This window comes from Jaculus jaculus, chromosome 3 (assembly GCF_020740685.1).
Source record: "Jaculus jaculus isolate mJacJac1 chromosome 3, mJacJac1.mat.Y.cur, whole genome shotgun sequence".
Lineage (NCBI taxonomy): Eukaryota > Metazoa > Chordata > Mammalia > Rodentia > Dipodidae > Jaculus > Jaculus jaculus.
This window is the reverse complement of record NC_059104.1, coordinates 188,967,743-188,981,657: the sequence shown is the minus strand read 5'-3', so window position 1 is coordinate 188,981,657 and position 13,915 is coordinate 188,967,743. Positions and strand designations below refer to the sequence as shown.

Genomic DNA, 13,915 nt, shown 5'->3' with positions numbered 1-13,915 from the left:
TCTTCATTTATCCATTTGAAAGCTAAGAGTGACAAAGAGAGAGAGATGGGTGCGTCAGGGCCTGTAAGTGCTTCAAATGAACTCCAGATGCATGCACCACCTTGTGTGTCTGGCTTTACTCGGCCCTGGGGAGTTGGATCCAGGCTGTTGTGTTCTGCAACCCAGGTCCTTCACTGCTGAGCCATCTCTCCAGCCCATCTCCTACCTTTCTGAGGAAAAGACCTGATAGCAGATAACACTGGGTTGGCGCTTTATGGTGAAAATTGGCTGCAGGTGGGTGGCAACCACCTCCTCAGGGTAGATGTGGGCTGCAACTGTCACAGTCTTAATACCTCTGTCACTTATATGTTTAAAACCATTACAGTCAAACCCAGGGCCTTGTGCCTGGTAGACAGGTGCTCTGCTGCTGGGCTAGCCCAGCCCCTGTTGTTTATACCCAGCTTCTCCTATTCATTTGTTACTTGCTTGTCCCCTCTGCACATATTCCATGTTATTGACCCCCAAGATATTACATTTTTGTAAGTATTATGAACTTCTTTAGGAACCCTAACCCCAGGCACATGACAGTTTAAAGGTCTTGTTTGAGGAGCATTTTGACCTATGGGTATTGCCTATAGATGCTTATGGTGGGGCTCTATGTGCAAACTGCTTGCCGTGCAAACATGTGGACCTGAGTGTGAATCCCCAGGACCCATATAAAAGCTGGGTGCAGTAAGGTGACAGTGCTGGGTGTGAAAATAGTAGCATCCTAAGCTTTCACTGGCTAAGTGGTCTAGCTGAGTCAGTGAGCTATGGGCTCAGTATGAGACCCTGACTCAGAAAAGTAGGATGGAGCCCATGTGAAGAAGACAGCTCATGTCAAGGTCTGGCCTCCACACGCACTCACACGCATGCACACCAAACCTGAAATAAAAAATAAAGTCAAAGGGGGCCAGCGTGGTGGCGCACGCCTTTCATCCCAGCACTTGAGATAGGAGGATCTCTGAGTTTAAGGCCACCCTGAGACTACATAGTGAATTCCAGGTCAGCCTGGGCCAGAGCAAGACCTTACCTTGAAAAAGCCAATAAATAATAATAATAATAATAATAATAATAATAATTAATAAATAATTTAAAGGGCTGGGGGATGGCTTAGCAGTTAAGGTGCTTTCTTTCAAACCCAAAGAACCCACATTAAATCCCCAGGACCCACATAAGCCAGATGCACAAGGTGGCGCATGTGTCTGGAGTTCCCTTGCAGTGGCTGGAGCCCTTCAGGGTCAGCCTTTGGAGGGGCACTTCTTCTGACCAAGATTCTTTTCTTTACATACATTACACAACTGTTCTTGTAAGAGTCTTTGGTTTGTTTGTTTACATATCTAAAATAGTTGTATGGGGGGATGAGGCATGGTCTCACTCTAGACCAGGCCGTTCTGGAACTCCTGTAGTCCCAGAATGGCCTCAAACTCACAGCGATCCTCCTGCCTCTGCCTACTAAGTGCTAAGATTAAAAGTGTGTGCCACCATGCCCAGGCCTGAGACTTCTTTGAGAAGAGATTGCAGGATTTGATTCCAATTCAGAATTTACTAGCTGTTCAATTTATAAGTGGCTATAAAATGCACTATTTAAAAAATATATTTTATTTATTTATCTGAGAGAGAGAGAGAGAGAGAGAGAACAGGCATACCAGGGCCTTCAGCCACTGCAAATGAACTCCAGATGCATGTGCTTCTTTGTGCATCTGGCTTACGTGGGTCCTGGAGAGTTGAACCTGGATCCTTTGGCTTTGCAGGCAAATGCCTTAGCCACTAAGCCATCTCTCTAGCCCCCAAATTGCACTATTTTTTATGATGATCCAGCAGTTTAACTTTAGCCCTTGGTGTGGGAGTGCGGGTGGGTGATATCTTCTTGATTCATTGATAGGTAACCCATTTGAAATGACCACAATTTAATCTTTTCCTTCTCTGCGTGTGTGTGTGTGTGTGTGTGTGTGTGTGTGTGTGGTCTGCATGAGTGCATGTATACATGCTTATATGTATATGTGGGTATAGGCCAGAGGTCAACATCAGATGTCTCCCTCCATTGCTCTGTAGATTTTTTTTTTTTTTTGTATTTGTTTTTTTCGAGGTAGTGTCTCACTCTAGCCCAGGCTAACCTGGAATTCACTGTGTAGTCTCAGGATGGCTTTGAACTCACAATGATCCTCCTACCTCTGCTTCTGGAGTGCTGGGATTAAAGGTGTGCAGCTCATTTTTTGAGACAGGGTTGAAGCTCACTGATTTGGCTAGACTATCTGGCCAGCAAGCCCCAGGTTTCTCTTGTTTCTTCTTCCCAGTACTAGGATTAGATACATACCACCAGACCCAACTTTTGCATGGGTGCTAGGAATTCAGGCTCAGGTCCTCATGTTCTCACAGTAAGCACTTTATCCTGAGTCATAGCCCCAGCCACACATCTTAAAAAATATGTAAGTTCTACTTGGCTGTGATGAAACTTGCATAAGGATTTAAATAGTGACAGAGATTAACATTATGTGACAAATTCAAAATTGTCACTGTTTCCTCTCAGGTGCAGTTGGGATCTTGTGGCCTTAGAAAGCTTCGGGGTGTCCTGTAATAGGGACCTTCCAAGGCCTAGTTTCTTCTCTTTCAGTTGACCTCAGCCACATCTCTGAGATTCTGGCTGTGATAGTAAGCAAAGTTAAGAATCATTTTAATTGTTTGGCCTGGAGAGAGGGCTTAGAGGTTAAGTCATTTGCCTGCAAAACCAAAGGACCCAGGTCCAATTCCCTAGGACCCATTTAAGACAAATGCACAAGGTGGTGCATTGGTCTAGAGTTTGTTTGCAGTGGCTGAAGACCCTGATGTGCCCATTCTCTTTCTCTTACTCTCTGTGCATCTCTCTCTCTCAAGTAAATAAAATACAAAAAATTTAATAAAAAGAAAAAAAGAATTCTGTTAATTCTTAATCATATTTCAGATATTTTGTCCTCACAGTTTCAGGCAGCTCCTTGACTTGTCCATATGTTATAGAAAGTAATTTCTTGGTCTAAGATATTTTGCATGTTATTGTCAATGTGCCAAAGTGTATATTAATGATCCCCAGTGGCGTGTAATTCCAACACAACTCTTTAGTTATAACTGCAATCAGCCTTTGAAATAAAAAAAAAAAAACAGATTGAGGAAATAAATGTGAATGTTTCTAGTAATATGCCAGGCACCTTTTAATTGCTAGCAAATTTTGGAATTGAAGTAGAAACAGAATGGGGTGTGTGGAGAGAGAGAGAGAGAGAGAGAGAGGTTTCTGGGAATCAATCTCAGGTCCTCATGCTTATGAGACAAGCAGGCAAGCTCATGACCCACTGTGCGCGCGCTCTCTCTCTCTCTCTCTCTCTCTCTCTCTCTCTCTCTCTCTCTCTCTCTCTCCCTCCATCCCTCAGAATGGTACTTTTGGAATTCAGTTTCCCAGACATAAACGTAAAACAATTCTTAACTTTGCTTACTATCATAGCCAGAATTTTGGAGATATAGCTGAGGTCAGCCGAAAGAAGGGGAGGGCAGAGAATGACGGAAGAGTTGCAGCTCTGCACCCTCGCTGTGGTCCAAGTGGCAAAGCCCCCTGGGGCCATGCTGTCGACTTCTCCAGCGTTCTGAGCCCAGGGTGAAGCCCCTGCTCAGCTTTGCACCGGGCCCATGCTGCCCCTGGAAGGCTGGGTGGCTGTGCTCTGCATGCCTGTTCCTGAAGTGAGGGAACTCCAGCTCGGGAACAGGCCCCTCATCTTCCTCTACAGATGATTCCACAGCCACTTGTCATGTGCTTAGTGAGTTCCATCAGACACCACCCCTGCTGTGCCTTTCTTCCACAGAACCTGACGCCCTTTGGTGGCCATCTCCCTACTTCCCCCAGTCTCCAGTAACCCAGCTCCTCTGTTAGGACCCCTATCTGCTCCTTGGCCCTCATTAGTTTTCTCTTGTTTGTTTGTACCCTGTGCCTCACTAAGAGTCTTGGCTTTTAGGAGTGCCAGAAAAGCAAAAGGAAGGGTACACAGAATGCTGTGGGACTGAACACACACAGGTCCCCAAGGGCCCGGCCAGGACACGGTCATGAGTGGTGTGCTTCCCTGACGTGGCCACCACCTCGGAGCAGGAGCAGAGCTCAGCTCCAGGGCCTGCTCTGGGCGCCCCGGCGGGGGTGGGGGGCTGCTTTAGTTATGCTCCCCTTCTCAAGCTTGCCTTTGTTTCCTGGGAAAATTTGGGAACTTGCAGTATAATAGAAAAATGAAGTCTTCTAGGCAGTTGGAAACAAAATGGAAAAAGATAGTCAGTGGAGGAATTTGAGATGCCTAATTTCACTGTTTTTCCCCGCTAGAATTTTTATATCCATATGGACTTACCCATTTCCTGGAACATCAGAGAAACTCCCATAAAGTTTTTTTTTTTCCTTAAAGGAATTCTTGACAGCGTTTTGGAAAGCTGCACTTATAAATATTATAAATGGGATGGTAGATAATGTTGCCAAGTGAGAGGAAGGAGCTGGGTAAGGCAGTACAGTGGGAAGAGAGACAGACTCGGGGAGTCATGAGCCACACACGCCTGACTCCCATATTCTCCAGTTTCAAAGCCATTGGGAGAGCGCTTGCTGGCTCTGCACCATCTTTGATGTCTGAATGGCCCTGCTGGAGTACGAAGCATGGAGGGTGCCCTTGTGCTACTGGACCAAGTTGATTTTCCCCTTTCCTTCCTTTGTTATTTATATGTGTATATGTGTGTTCATGTGAGTACTCATCCATGTGGGGGCACACATGAGTGTGAGTACTTACACTAATGTGAGCTCATGTGTGTGGAGGCCAGAGGTCAGCAGTGAGTATCTATTCCTATGTCACTTTTTCTTTGAGATGAGGTCTTTCACAGAACATACAGCACACTGATTCCACATGATTAGCTGGCCAGTGAGCCCTAGAATCCTCCTGTCTCCACTTTCTCCAGCAGAGAATCACCATGCCTGGCATTTTACATTGCTGCTGGTGATTCAAACTCAGGTCCCCATGCTTGCAGGACAAACACTTTACCCACTGAGCCATCTCCTCGGCCTGCCATGACCCTTCCACCTAGAAGACAGGACATCGTGGTTCTTGTCAGTAATCCCACACTTAAGAGGCTAAGGTAGGATTGCTGGGAGTTTGCCAACAGCCTGGCCTACAGAGTTTCAACAAACAAACAAAGATAGGATATTGTCTCCAGCTTTCTGACAGGTCATGCACACACTTCCCGAGAACAGTAGATGCTTCAGGATCTGTACACTGTGTGTTGACCATCTCGGGATATGTTAAGCCATCCGTCGTGTCAAACATGTATTATTTCTTGGTGATAGCATTCCAGCTCCTCCATTCTGGCTGTTTTAAATTATACAATCAGTGATGCTTCCTGGTGCTGTCCTTCCATACAGTAGAACGCTAGAGCTGGCCAGGATTTTGTACCTGTTAACCATCTCCCCTAAAAGTGGACCAACACAATGCATCAGCGGTGCCAAGTGGCCGACAGAAGAGGGCCCTGATGGCCCTGAATATTGTCCTTCCTGGGAGAAGTGGAACCCTTACCATGTGTCCCCTTCTAAAATTAAAACTATAGTTAAGCCCCTCCGGGCCACGCCATGGCGGGGTGGGGTGGGGCATGCACCAGTTTGGACACAAACCAAAGAGAAGCGGGTGGCCACACCCTTGGGTGCTGAGAAAAGAGGCGGCACTTAGAAGACAGACCGTCAGAAGGGTGCTTCCCCAAAGTGGTTTGCTTTGGAGTTGATTTTCCTTTGCTTTTTGGAAAAGGGAATAGAACAAGACAGGGGCATCACCCCTTCAGGGATCAAACAGGCAACCTTCTCTCAGTGAGGCGTCCCACGCCTCCATCCTCACTTCAGCCCAGACTCCCTGAGGCCCCAGCTGGAGGCTATGGCCGGTGACAGAAAGCTTATCCTCCCGGCTGGGGCCAAGGAGGAACACGTGTAGCCTGTCTTCTATTTACCCTTTAAGTGGCGCAGTCTGTGGTCCTAACAAGGCCTGCCAGCCGTCCAGTGTCCATGTGGCTCTGGGTCACTGTCCTTCCTCTGATGACCTCTCATCGCTGCTCTCCCTCATCTGGTCTCCACTTGACTTTCTTTGGGTTTCCATCTTGCATCAGTGCTCTCGGCTTTCTGTTCCCAGGCTTGGGCCATTCTCCCCACTCTTGGTACATGGATGATAACTCTAGGGTCTCACCACACGTGTCCCTCCATTCCTTCAGGCAGCATATATTTTCGAGTGTCTCAATGCACTGTGGTGCTTGAGACCACCTATGTAAACAGAGCAGAAAAGATGCTCTGTCTGTGGTCCCCTGTACTGTCTTTTCCTTAGGTGATTCTTGGCTGCCCCACCCTCTGCTAGATTTAGTCTTCCAACATATGCTTTCCCACATCTGCCACTTGTCTGTGGCTGACCGGCTAGGCGGCCATTACATCTACCTGGGTGAGTGTTGTTTATGCAAGGCCTGCTCACCTGCGTCTACACGTCTGACCGCGTCCTATGCGCTGCCGTGTGAACGTGCAGAGGCCTGCTCACCTGCGTCTACACGTCTGACCGCGTCCTATGCGCTGCCGTGTAAACGTGCAGAGGCCTGCTCACCTGCGTCTACACGTCTGACCATCCTATGCGCTGCCGTGTGAACGTGCAGAGGCCTGCTCACCTGCGTCTACACGTCTGACCGCGTCCTGTGTGCTGCCCTGTGAATGTGCAGAGGCCTGCTCACCTGCATCTACATGTCTGACAGCGTCCTGTGTGCTGCCGTGTGAACGTGCAGAGGCCTGCTCACCTGCGTCTACACGTCTGACCGCGTCCTATGTGCTGCCGTGTGAACGTGCAGAGGCCTGCTCACCTGTGTCTACACGTCTGACCGCGTCCTATGCGCCGTCGTGTGAACGTGCAGAGGCCTGCTCACCTGCGTCTACACGTCTGACCGCGTCCTGTGTGCTGCCCTGTGAATGTGCAGAGGCCTGCTCACCTGCATCTACATGTCTGACAGCGTCCTGTGTGCTGCCGTGTGAACGTGCAGAGGCCTGCTCACCTGCGTCTACACGTCTGACCGCGTCCTGTGCGCTGCCCTGTGAACGTGCAGAGGCCTGCTCACCTGCATCAACACGTCTGACCGCGTCCTGTGCGCTGCTGTGTGAACGTGCAGAGGCCTGCTCACCTGTGTCTACACGTCTGACCGCGTCCCGTGTGCTGCTGTGTGAACGTGCAGAGGCCTGCTCACCTGCGTCTACACGTCTGACTGCGTCCTATGCACTGCTGTGTGAACATGCAGAGGCCTTGCTGTGCTGCTGTGTGCAGAGCTCCGACCCTCACCAGGCCTCACCAGGAGGAGATGGGTTTCCCTGTCTGGCATTTCTTTAATTCAAAACAGAGGCTGCAGTGTTGCCTGACTGATGAAGCAGCTCTGTCGTCTGAGCGGAGCACCATGAGGGACAGGCCGTGGTCCCAGAGCCAGCGCTCAGTGCGCTTCGCGTGGCCAGAGTTCCATCCTCCCCTGGTTGCAGGAGCTCCCACAGACGGGCTCTGTTTGTGCTCATCATTTCTTGTGCTTTGTACTCAGCCTCGCCGATATTCAGAGAACGATGTTACCATGACAACTCTCACAACAGATGGCATTTGATCAGTCTGTAAGCTACCAAGGAGATAGACAGCAGTCCTTCTGAGGCTTGCTTATTTCATGTTATCGTGAGACCCAGTGGAGCCATAATCATGACTGAAATGCAAAGTGTAACATTTCTTTCTCATCCCGTTTCCCTCTCTGTCTCTTCCTCTCTCCCTCCAGTTGTGTGGCATTTGTTTTGATTTTCCTTGTTGTCTGGCTATCCTGGGTGGAGGTGGGCTTCTGGACGTGGGAGACATCAGCCGTAACAGACATAGCCAATGAAGGGTGCCCCGCAAACCTGGAGTCCCCTGCTGTAGTGGGGGTCAGGTACTGCAGCTGGGAGAGAGGACTGCACTGGGTGATGGCCACATCTGACTCTGGACAGAGGGAATTCTGGAAAAGGGCATGCTAGCCTTGAGCTCTTTTCTCTGCGCCTCCTTCATCTAGCCCCCTTCTGCTTCCAGGGGCTCCAGGGCACATGGTGGTTGCTCTGCTGGGCTTCCCACCCCAGCCACTGCTGCCAACTCCAGCAACTTGACCCCAGAGGTCTTGGCCCATTGCTATGGCAACAATTTCAACAGACTTCTCACCCATCGCCTCCCACTTCAGCAACACTGGAATATCAGACTTAACCCCGATTTGTGGGGTTTTTTCCAGCTTATTTTAGAGAGCAGTTTATGTTGGCCGCTATGTGTTAATGAACAGCTCTACCCATACTTACATACTTTCAGGTTAAGAGTCTTTCCTATCTGCCTCCGAGTGTTAACTGGTCCTCACCTCACACTGGTATCTGGATCACACATGAGCCAGGAGTCTCTGTAGAGATGGGACAAGTACGTGTTGGTTGTAGTAGGTGGTGGGCTGCTTCTGGGGCCAGGTGGGGTTTGGAGTCTCAGCAATCTGGAGATGGATTTCTTACCTGCTCAGTATTTGGAGGAAAACTTTAAGGTAAATTGTCATCACGAGACAGCCTGGATCAAAGCACCAGGCTCCCCTCTGATCTCACTCCAAATGAAACGGGAGGTTGGAATCCAGACCTGACCCCTTCCTGCTCCCCAGCCTCACTCTCCTCCTGGGGTGCAGATGAAAAGAGTGTGGGTCTCTGCCGCCTTGTCAGAAGTGATTTCTAGCCTTACTGGAACAGTATTAAAGAGTGGAGTTGAGACTTGAAGAATGTTTTTTGAACTCCTTCTGTGCATGGGGTTCATGGAAGTGGGAACAATTTCAAGGCTCTTGATGGGCTTATGAGTGATCTTTTAAATGGCGCCTGAGTTTCTTTTCAGTGTAACGTTTTCTGGGGGTGTAATCCAGCCTTTCGGGTGTTGCCCTTCATATTTCATCTCCTGTCAGAAGACAGTGTTCTTGGTGCCCTGACACCTCTAACTCTGGGGAGAAAGTGAGAGTTCTTCCTTTACGTCTAGGCTCTTGCTCTCCCGAGACAGGTGGAGGCTGGCTGGTTGTGGAGTAGCTCTCAGCCTCTGAAGAGGAGTGCTGTGGAGAAGCAGGCTCTCCGGTTCCAGCCCCCATTCTGCCATCGACCTGGACGGTTGTATGTGTTACTTTCCTAGTTGTTGGGACCAAATAGCAACAAGAAGCAGCATGAGGAAGGGTTTATTTCAGCATATAGACCCAGGGGTGCAGCAGTCTAGCAGTGCAGGGAAGGCATGTGACTGGAGCAGGTCAGTGGGTCATGCAGGAAGGAGAGTGGCCTGCTCCCAGCGACCCACTTCCTCTAGCAAGGTCCCACCTCCTAACGTTCCACAGTCTTCTCAGACATCACAACCAGCCAGGGACCAGGTGTTCAAACACAGGATCCTGTGGGGAAGATTTCACACTCAAACCACAGCAATCCTGATTAGAAATCTACCTTGACTTTCTTACCTCATTTCTCCATCATGTCACTGTAAGAAACCCAGAGCTTTTCTCCCTCCACCTGGCCATGCCTTAGACTTAGTCTGGGATTTTGAACCACCTCCTGTTACGGTGATTGAGGTTACCTCAGAGCTGCAAAGCGGGACTGTCACCTCCTCTCAGGCCTTGTCCCAGCACATCCTCAAGGCCCCTCTTCCAGGACAGTTCCCTCCTCTTCCCATGAAGCCATGTCTTGGGCCCTCTTGCTCTTCCCTGCCGCCTGTCAGCCTCGGTCTCTTTCTCCCCTCCATTATGATAAAGTCTTGAACTTTCGAACTCAAGAAACTGTTTCAGTGCCTTTATCTTGAGCCCCCAAATCTAACAGGAATGCCAAAGCCAGCACGAGGGGAATGTAGCGCAGCGATGACGGCAAGGGCAGAGGCAGCACCGGTGCTCGCTGACCCGGTGGGGGCAGGATCCTGCACCGGTGCTCGCTGACCCGGTGGGGGCAGGATCCTGCACCGGTGCTCGCTGACCCGGTGGGGGCAGGATCCTGCACCGCAGCTCTGCTGGCAGGGGAATACGGCAGAGTACGATTTTCAACCAGGTTTTCACCAGTCAGACCATAGCCCTCCTACTTCCACCGCTGGGGAAGACCCCAGTGAAAAAATGCTGAATGAAACCAAGAAATTCTATAAAAGAATGATAGAACTTTAAAAAGAATTAGCAAAGAAGGAAGGAGTACGCCAGGTGACCCATGTGGAATTATGCATCCTTTTTGTAGAGGTTTAACACTGAAAGGGAGCCCAACTGGAGGCTCAGTTGAAATGCTCCTAGGCTAGCCTTTCAGGAAGACACTGCACGTGCCTGAAGTGCTGCTGTGCGCCGCACAGGCACCACCAGTATAGATGGGGTGGTCAGTGTGCGCTGTGCCCCTTGGTATGAAGGTGCCACAGAAGCACAGTTGTCGTAGTGCCTCTCGAGTACCCGCCCTCTCGCGCCTTTATGGTGGGCACTAGACCCAGGCCTTGTCCTCGCTGGGCAAGTACTCTGCCACTGAGCTATACGGATAGCCAGGGAGGACACGGGCTTGTTGGAAGCATGGGCTGGAGAATAGCTACTGTGGAGGATGTGGCACTCCTGATGACCTGGGTACTTAGGATCGGGGTGGTGGAGGCAGTGGAGGTTACTGTGGGCAAGGTGGCATGGGCATAGGTGGATGGCGTGGGACGTACTGAAGACAAAACCACCATCTCACAAGTCCTGATAACAGCATCTGGTCTCCTAAACCTTCTTACAGATTTAATTTCTTTTGTATTTTAAGAACTTTATAATGACTGAACAAATGTGGTTTCAATATATTATTTGGTAAAGGAACAGATTGTGATGGGAAAATCCGCTTTCTGTAGATTTTATTTGTTGCATACTTTGACTTAAAAATAAGTTTTATATTAAAAAAAATAATGGTAGGATGTGCATTGTGAAAGGCAGGCATTTATTGGTTCTCAGCACACTCCATGGGGTAAATCCTGGTTTGTGTGCCTAAGAATGTCAGAGGTGTCTGCGAAAGCCCCGGGAAGGGCCAGTTGTCCAGCGAGAGGAACAACATGAACTTCAGCGACCACTATTCCATGTCAAAGCAGCTTCTTTTACTTATGGCCACCAGTGACATTAATCAAGCCAGAACATTTTCCTTTAAACCAAAAACTAATTAGGCCTGACAAATGAAGTCAAGTTAGACCTTTGGGAATGACCTAATTGTTTGTGCATGAGGGCTGGACATTGGTTTGCCCTTGCTCTTTGGAGTCCACCCTAGCGGACATGGGAGGCTTCCCAAACTCTGACTGGTGGGTCCCTTCTTGCCCCTGAGACTTCCCCGAGGTCACAGCCCTCCCTTGTCATCTGCAATGCCTGTCATCCTGAGAATGCTGCCTAGATTCCCAGTGAGGTTGCTGTTCACTGTGTGGCTATTTGTCTGCCTCTTGGGTGGCTGAATTTCTCACAGCTGCTGGTAGATGGGTGGACCCATTCAGTTTGTCCCCACTTCTGACAACTGCTCAGGTTTTTAGGACTGTGCTGGTGACATGGATCAGGATGAGAGCTCTCATTCCATCCTGGTTATTTTTGGCATCTGTGAGCAAGCCAAAGCCTCAGCTTTTGGCCCAGTGAGGTTGGGGTATTAGGTAACTATTTCCTGTGCAAGTGCAGACAAAGTGTCGAGAGTCCTAACCTGGCTCCACCTATCCATGGGCCATTTGTACAGCATTTTGTTTGCCTTTGGTTCTTAAGGATAGGTGGTGTCCAGAAAGGGCTGAATGTGTATTAAATATATGTTGTTGTTTTTTTACCCCTCTAGATTGAAAACATAGACGCCTGCTTAAACTTCCTGGCAGCTAAGGGAATCAACACCCAGGGGCTGTCTGCAGAGGGTGAGTCAGAACTGCTGCCTTCTCGTGGGGAACCACACTCACCTGTTACCTGATGGTGCCGCTGCTGCAGTCAACAAGGGTGCTGGTGGGCTTTCTGATTTGGTTTTTCTTCGGGCAGATTTGAGGATGCCAACTTTTTGACAACCCAGAGAATTCCTCTAAGAATGCAGCCGCCCAGGGCACGCTCAGGGAAGCAGAGCGCCTCCCCCTGGAGAAGGGCCTGCATCCATGGCAGCGAGGCTCATTGCCTCACCTGCCCCAGCACCCAGCGACTTGTACAGATCAGCCTGTAACTGTGAGAGAGGATCCTCGAGTGCGGGACTTAGTTCAGCTGCGCGCCACCAGGAAAACCGCTTAGTCCCCAGCCCTTCTGTTAAAGCAGTGGCCTCCGTCTTTGCTCTGTGGGGCCTGGGAGTGGGGTGAGGTTTATTAATGCATGACTGCATTTTCACAGCCTGATTAGTTTTGAGTTAACTTGGACTCGGTGGCTAAGCAGCGCAGGGGTGTCTGCTGGTGTTTGGCCGTTAGGTTATATGCTGGTCTGGAGCTGGAGCAGGCTGAAGTTCCCCGCCTCCTCAGGCACCACCTCCACCTGGAACTCTCTCCCTCCCTGCTGTTTGTAAACACGGGCAGGTGCCAGCTTTGAAGCTGCCCAAGGCCCAGCGCCCTCCCTCCTCATTAGGCCGCACCTGCCTCTGGCTTCCCCAGAGCAGGCACAGCAGTCGGCTCCTAGTGATCCCTCACTCTAGCAGAGCAAGGTGCTTTCTGCAAAGATGCATGGGAGCAGGGACCCCGGGAGTCGGGGTGGGACAAAAGGGAGCTGTGAGGTCACAAGCCACCAAACAAAGCAGGTAAGTCTGCAGCCCAATTGACCTCTTCATGGGCTGTGCCATGAGGCAGAAGCTTGGCTTGTCCGACTGTGTCTCTGAGCTGTAGTCTCCTCCAGGATTGGGGTGTGGGGCACATGGCTTCTGGGAGCAGCATGTCTATGAGTGGGATGTGTTGGAAAGGAGCTGGAGTTCTCCTCGTGGGAGCTCTAATGCGCTGAACCTGTCCCTGGCCGGGCACGGTCACACTGCTCCACCAGTCTCAGACACAACCTGGCGAGCCTCAGTCTCAACTCATTCCGAAGGGTCCTTGGAGGAGTCTTCTGCCTGGGGAGCGGCCTTTAGGCATGGGAACTACCCATGGCTAGGTCCAGGAGGTGTGGGGGTGGTGGGGAGATGCAAGTGCAGATCACATTTCCTCTGTGCTATTCCCAAGATGACCAGTAGGTGGCAGAGCAGACTTCTCCTAGTGCTGGGGAGTGATGGACCCTAGGTGCAGTCCTCTGTCCCCCTCTGAGGAGAGCACCAGCTGCGACCTTTAGAGAGCTGTGCTTAGCAGCAAGGCCCCAAGTGGAAGCTGACTCTGCAGGCCTGCCTCGTCCCCTAGGACAGGAGGTGACCACTGACCACCAGCCACCCACTGTCCTGCCCTTTGCTTCTGCCCCATCCTCTCTGTGGCCTACGGCACAGAATTCTAGCCAGTATGTATTGACTAGATGAACACATGCCAGCTGTGCTCTTACGGGTTTACCTGCATTGGCTCAAATGTTCATGGCTGGAGCTTGAGTAGAGGAGACCTTTAGTTTACAGGTGGAGGAACTGGATTAAAGAGGTTACGGGTGACATCTCTGAGGCGTCTGGGTCTGGCCCCAGGTCTGTGTGACTTAGAGCTCACGTCCATGGTGTCTTGTGGGTTAGAAGCTGAGTAATACCTAGGCACACTGCCAGCAGGTGAAGGGATCAGATAGAATGCCCCAGCGTCTGGAGCATAGTTTGAGATGATGCTGTGTGGCCTTTGCATATGCATGCTACATGGACAGTCAGCTCTCTGCCCCGTTGATGTTGGGTGAACCCGTGGGTGTCAAAACACAAAGGAGCATACTGTGACAGTGTGTTGAGGTGATGGCTCATAACAATAAGTGGTTTTAATGGTGTGCAGTAACAGTC

At 50.2% G+C, this 13,915-nt stretch overlaps 1 protein-coding gene across 6 annotated transcripts in view; it reads left to right on the top strand.

Annotated features, from left to right (window-relative positions):
- Positions 1 to 13,915, top strand: part of Nav2 (neuron navigator 2) — a 728,975-nt gene that overhangs the window by 483,565 nt on the left and 231,495 nt on the right. For all 6 annotated transcript variants that reach the window (XM_045145595.1, XM_045145596.1, XM_045145594.1 and 3 more), the window contains exon 4: positions 11,849 to 11,921. In XM_045145595.1, coding sequence (XP_045001530.1) covers positions 11,849 to 11,921 — 73 coding nt within the window. The remainder of the gene's footprint in view (positions 1 to 11,848; positions 11,922 to 13,915) is intronic.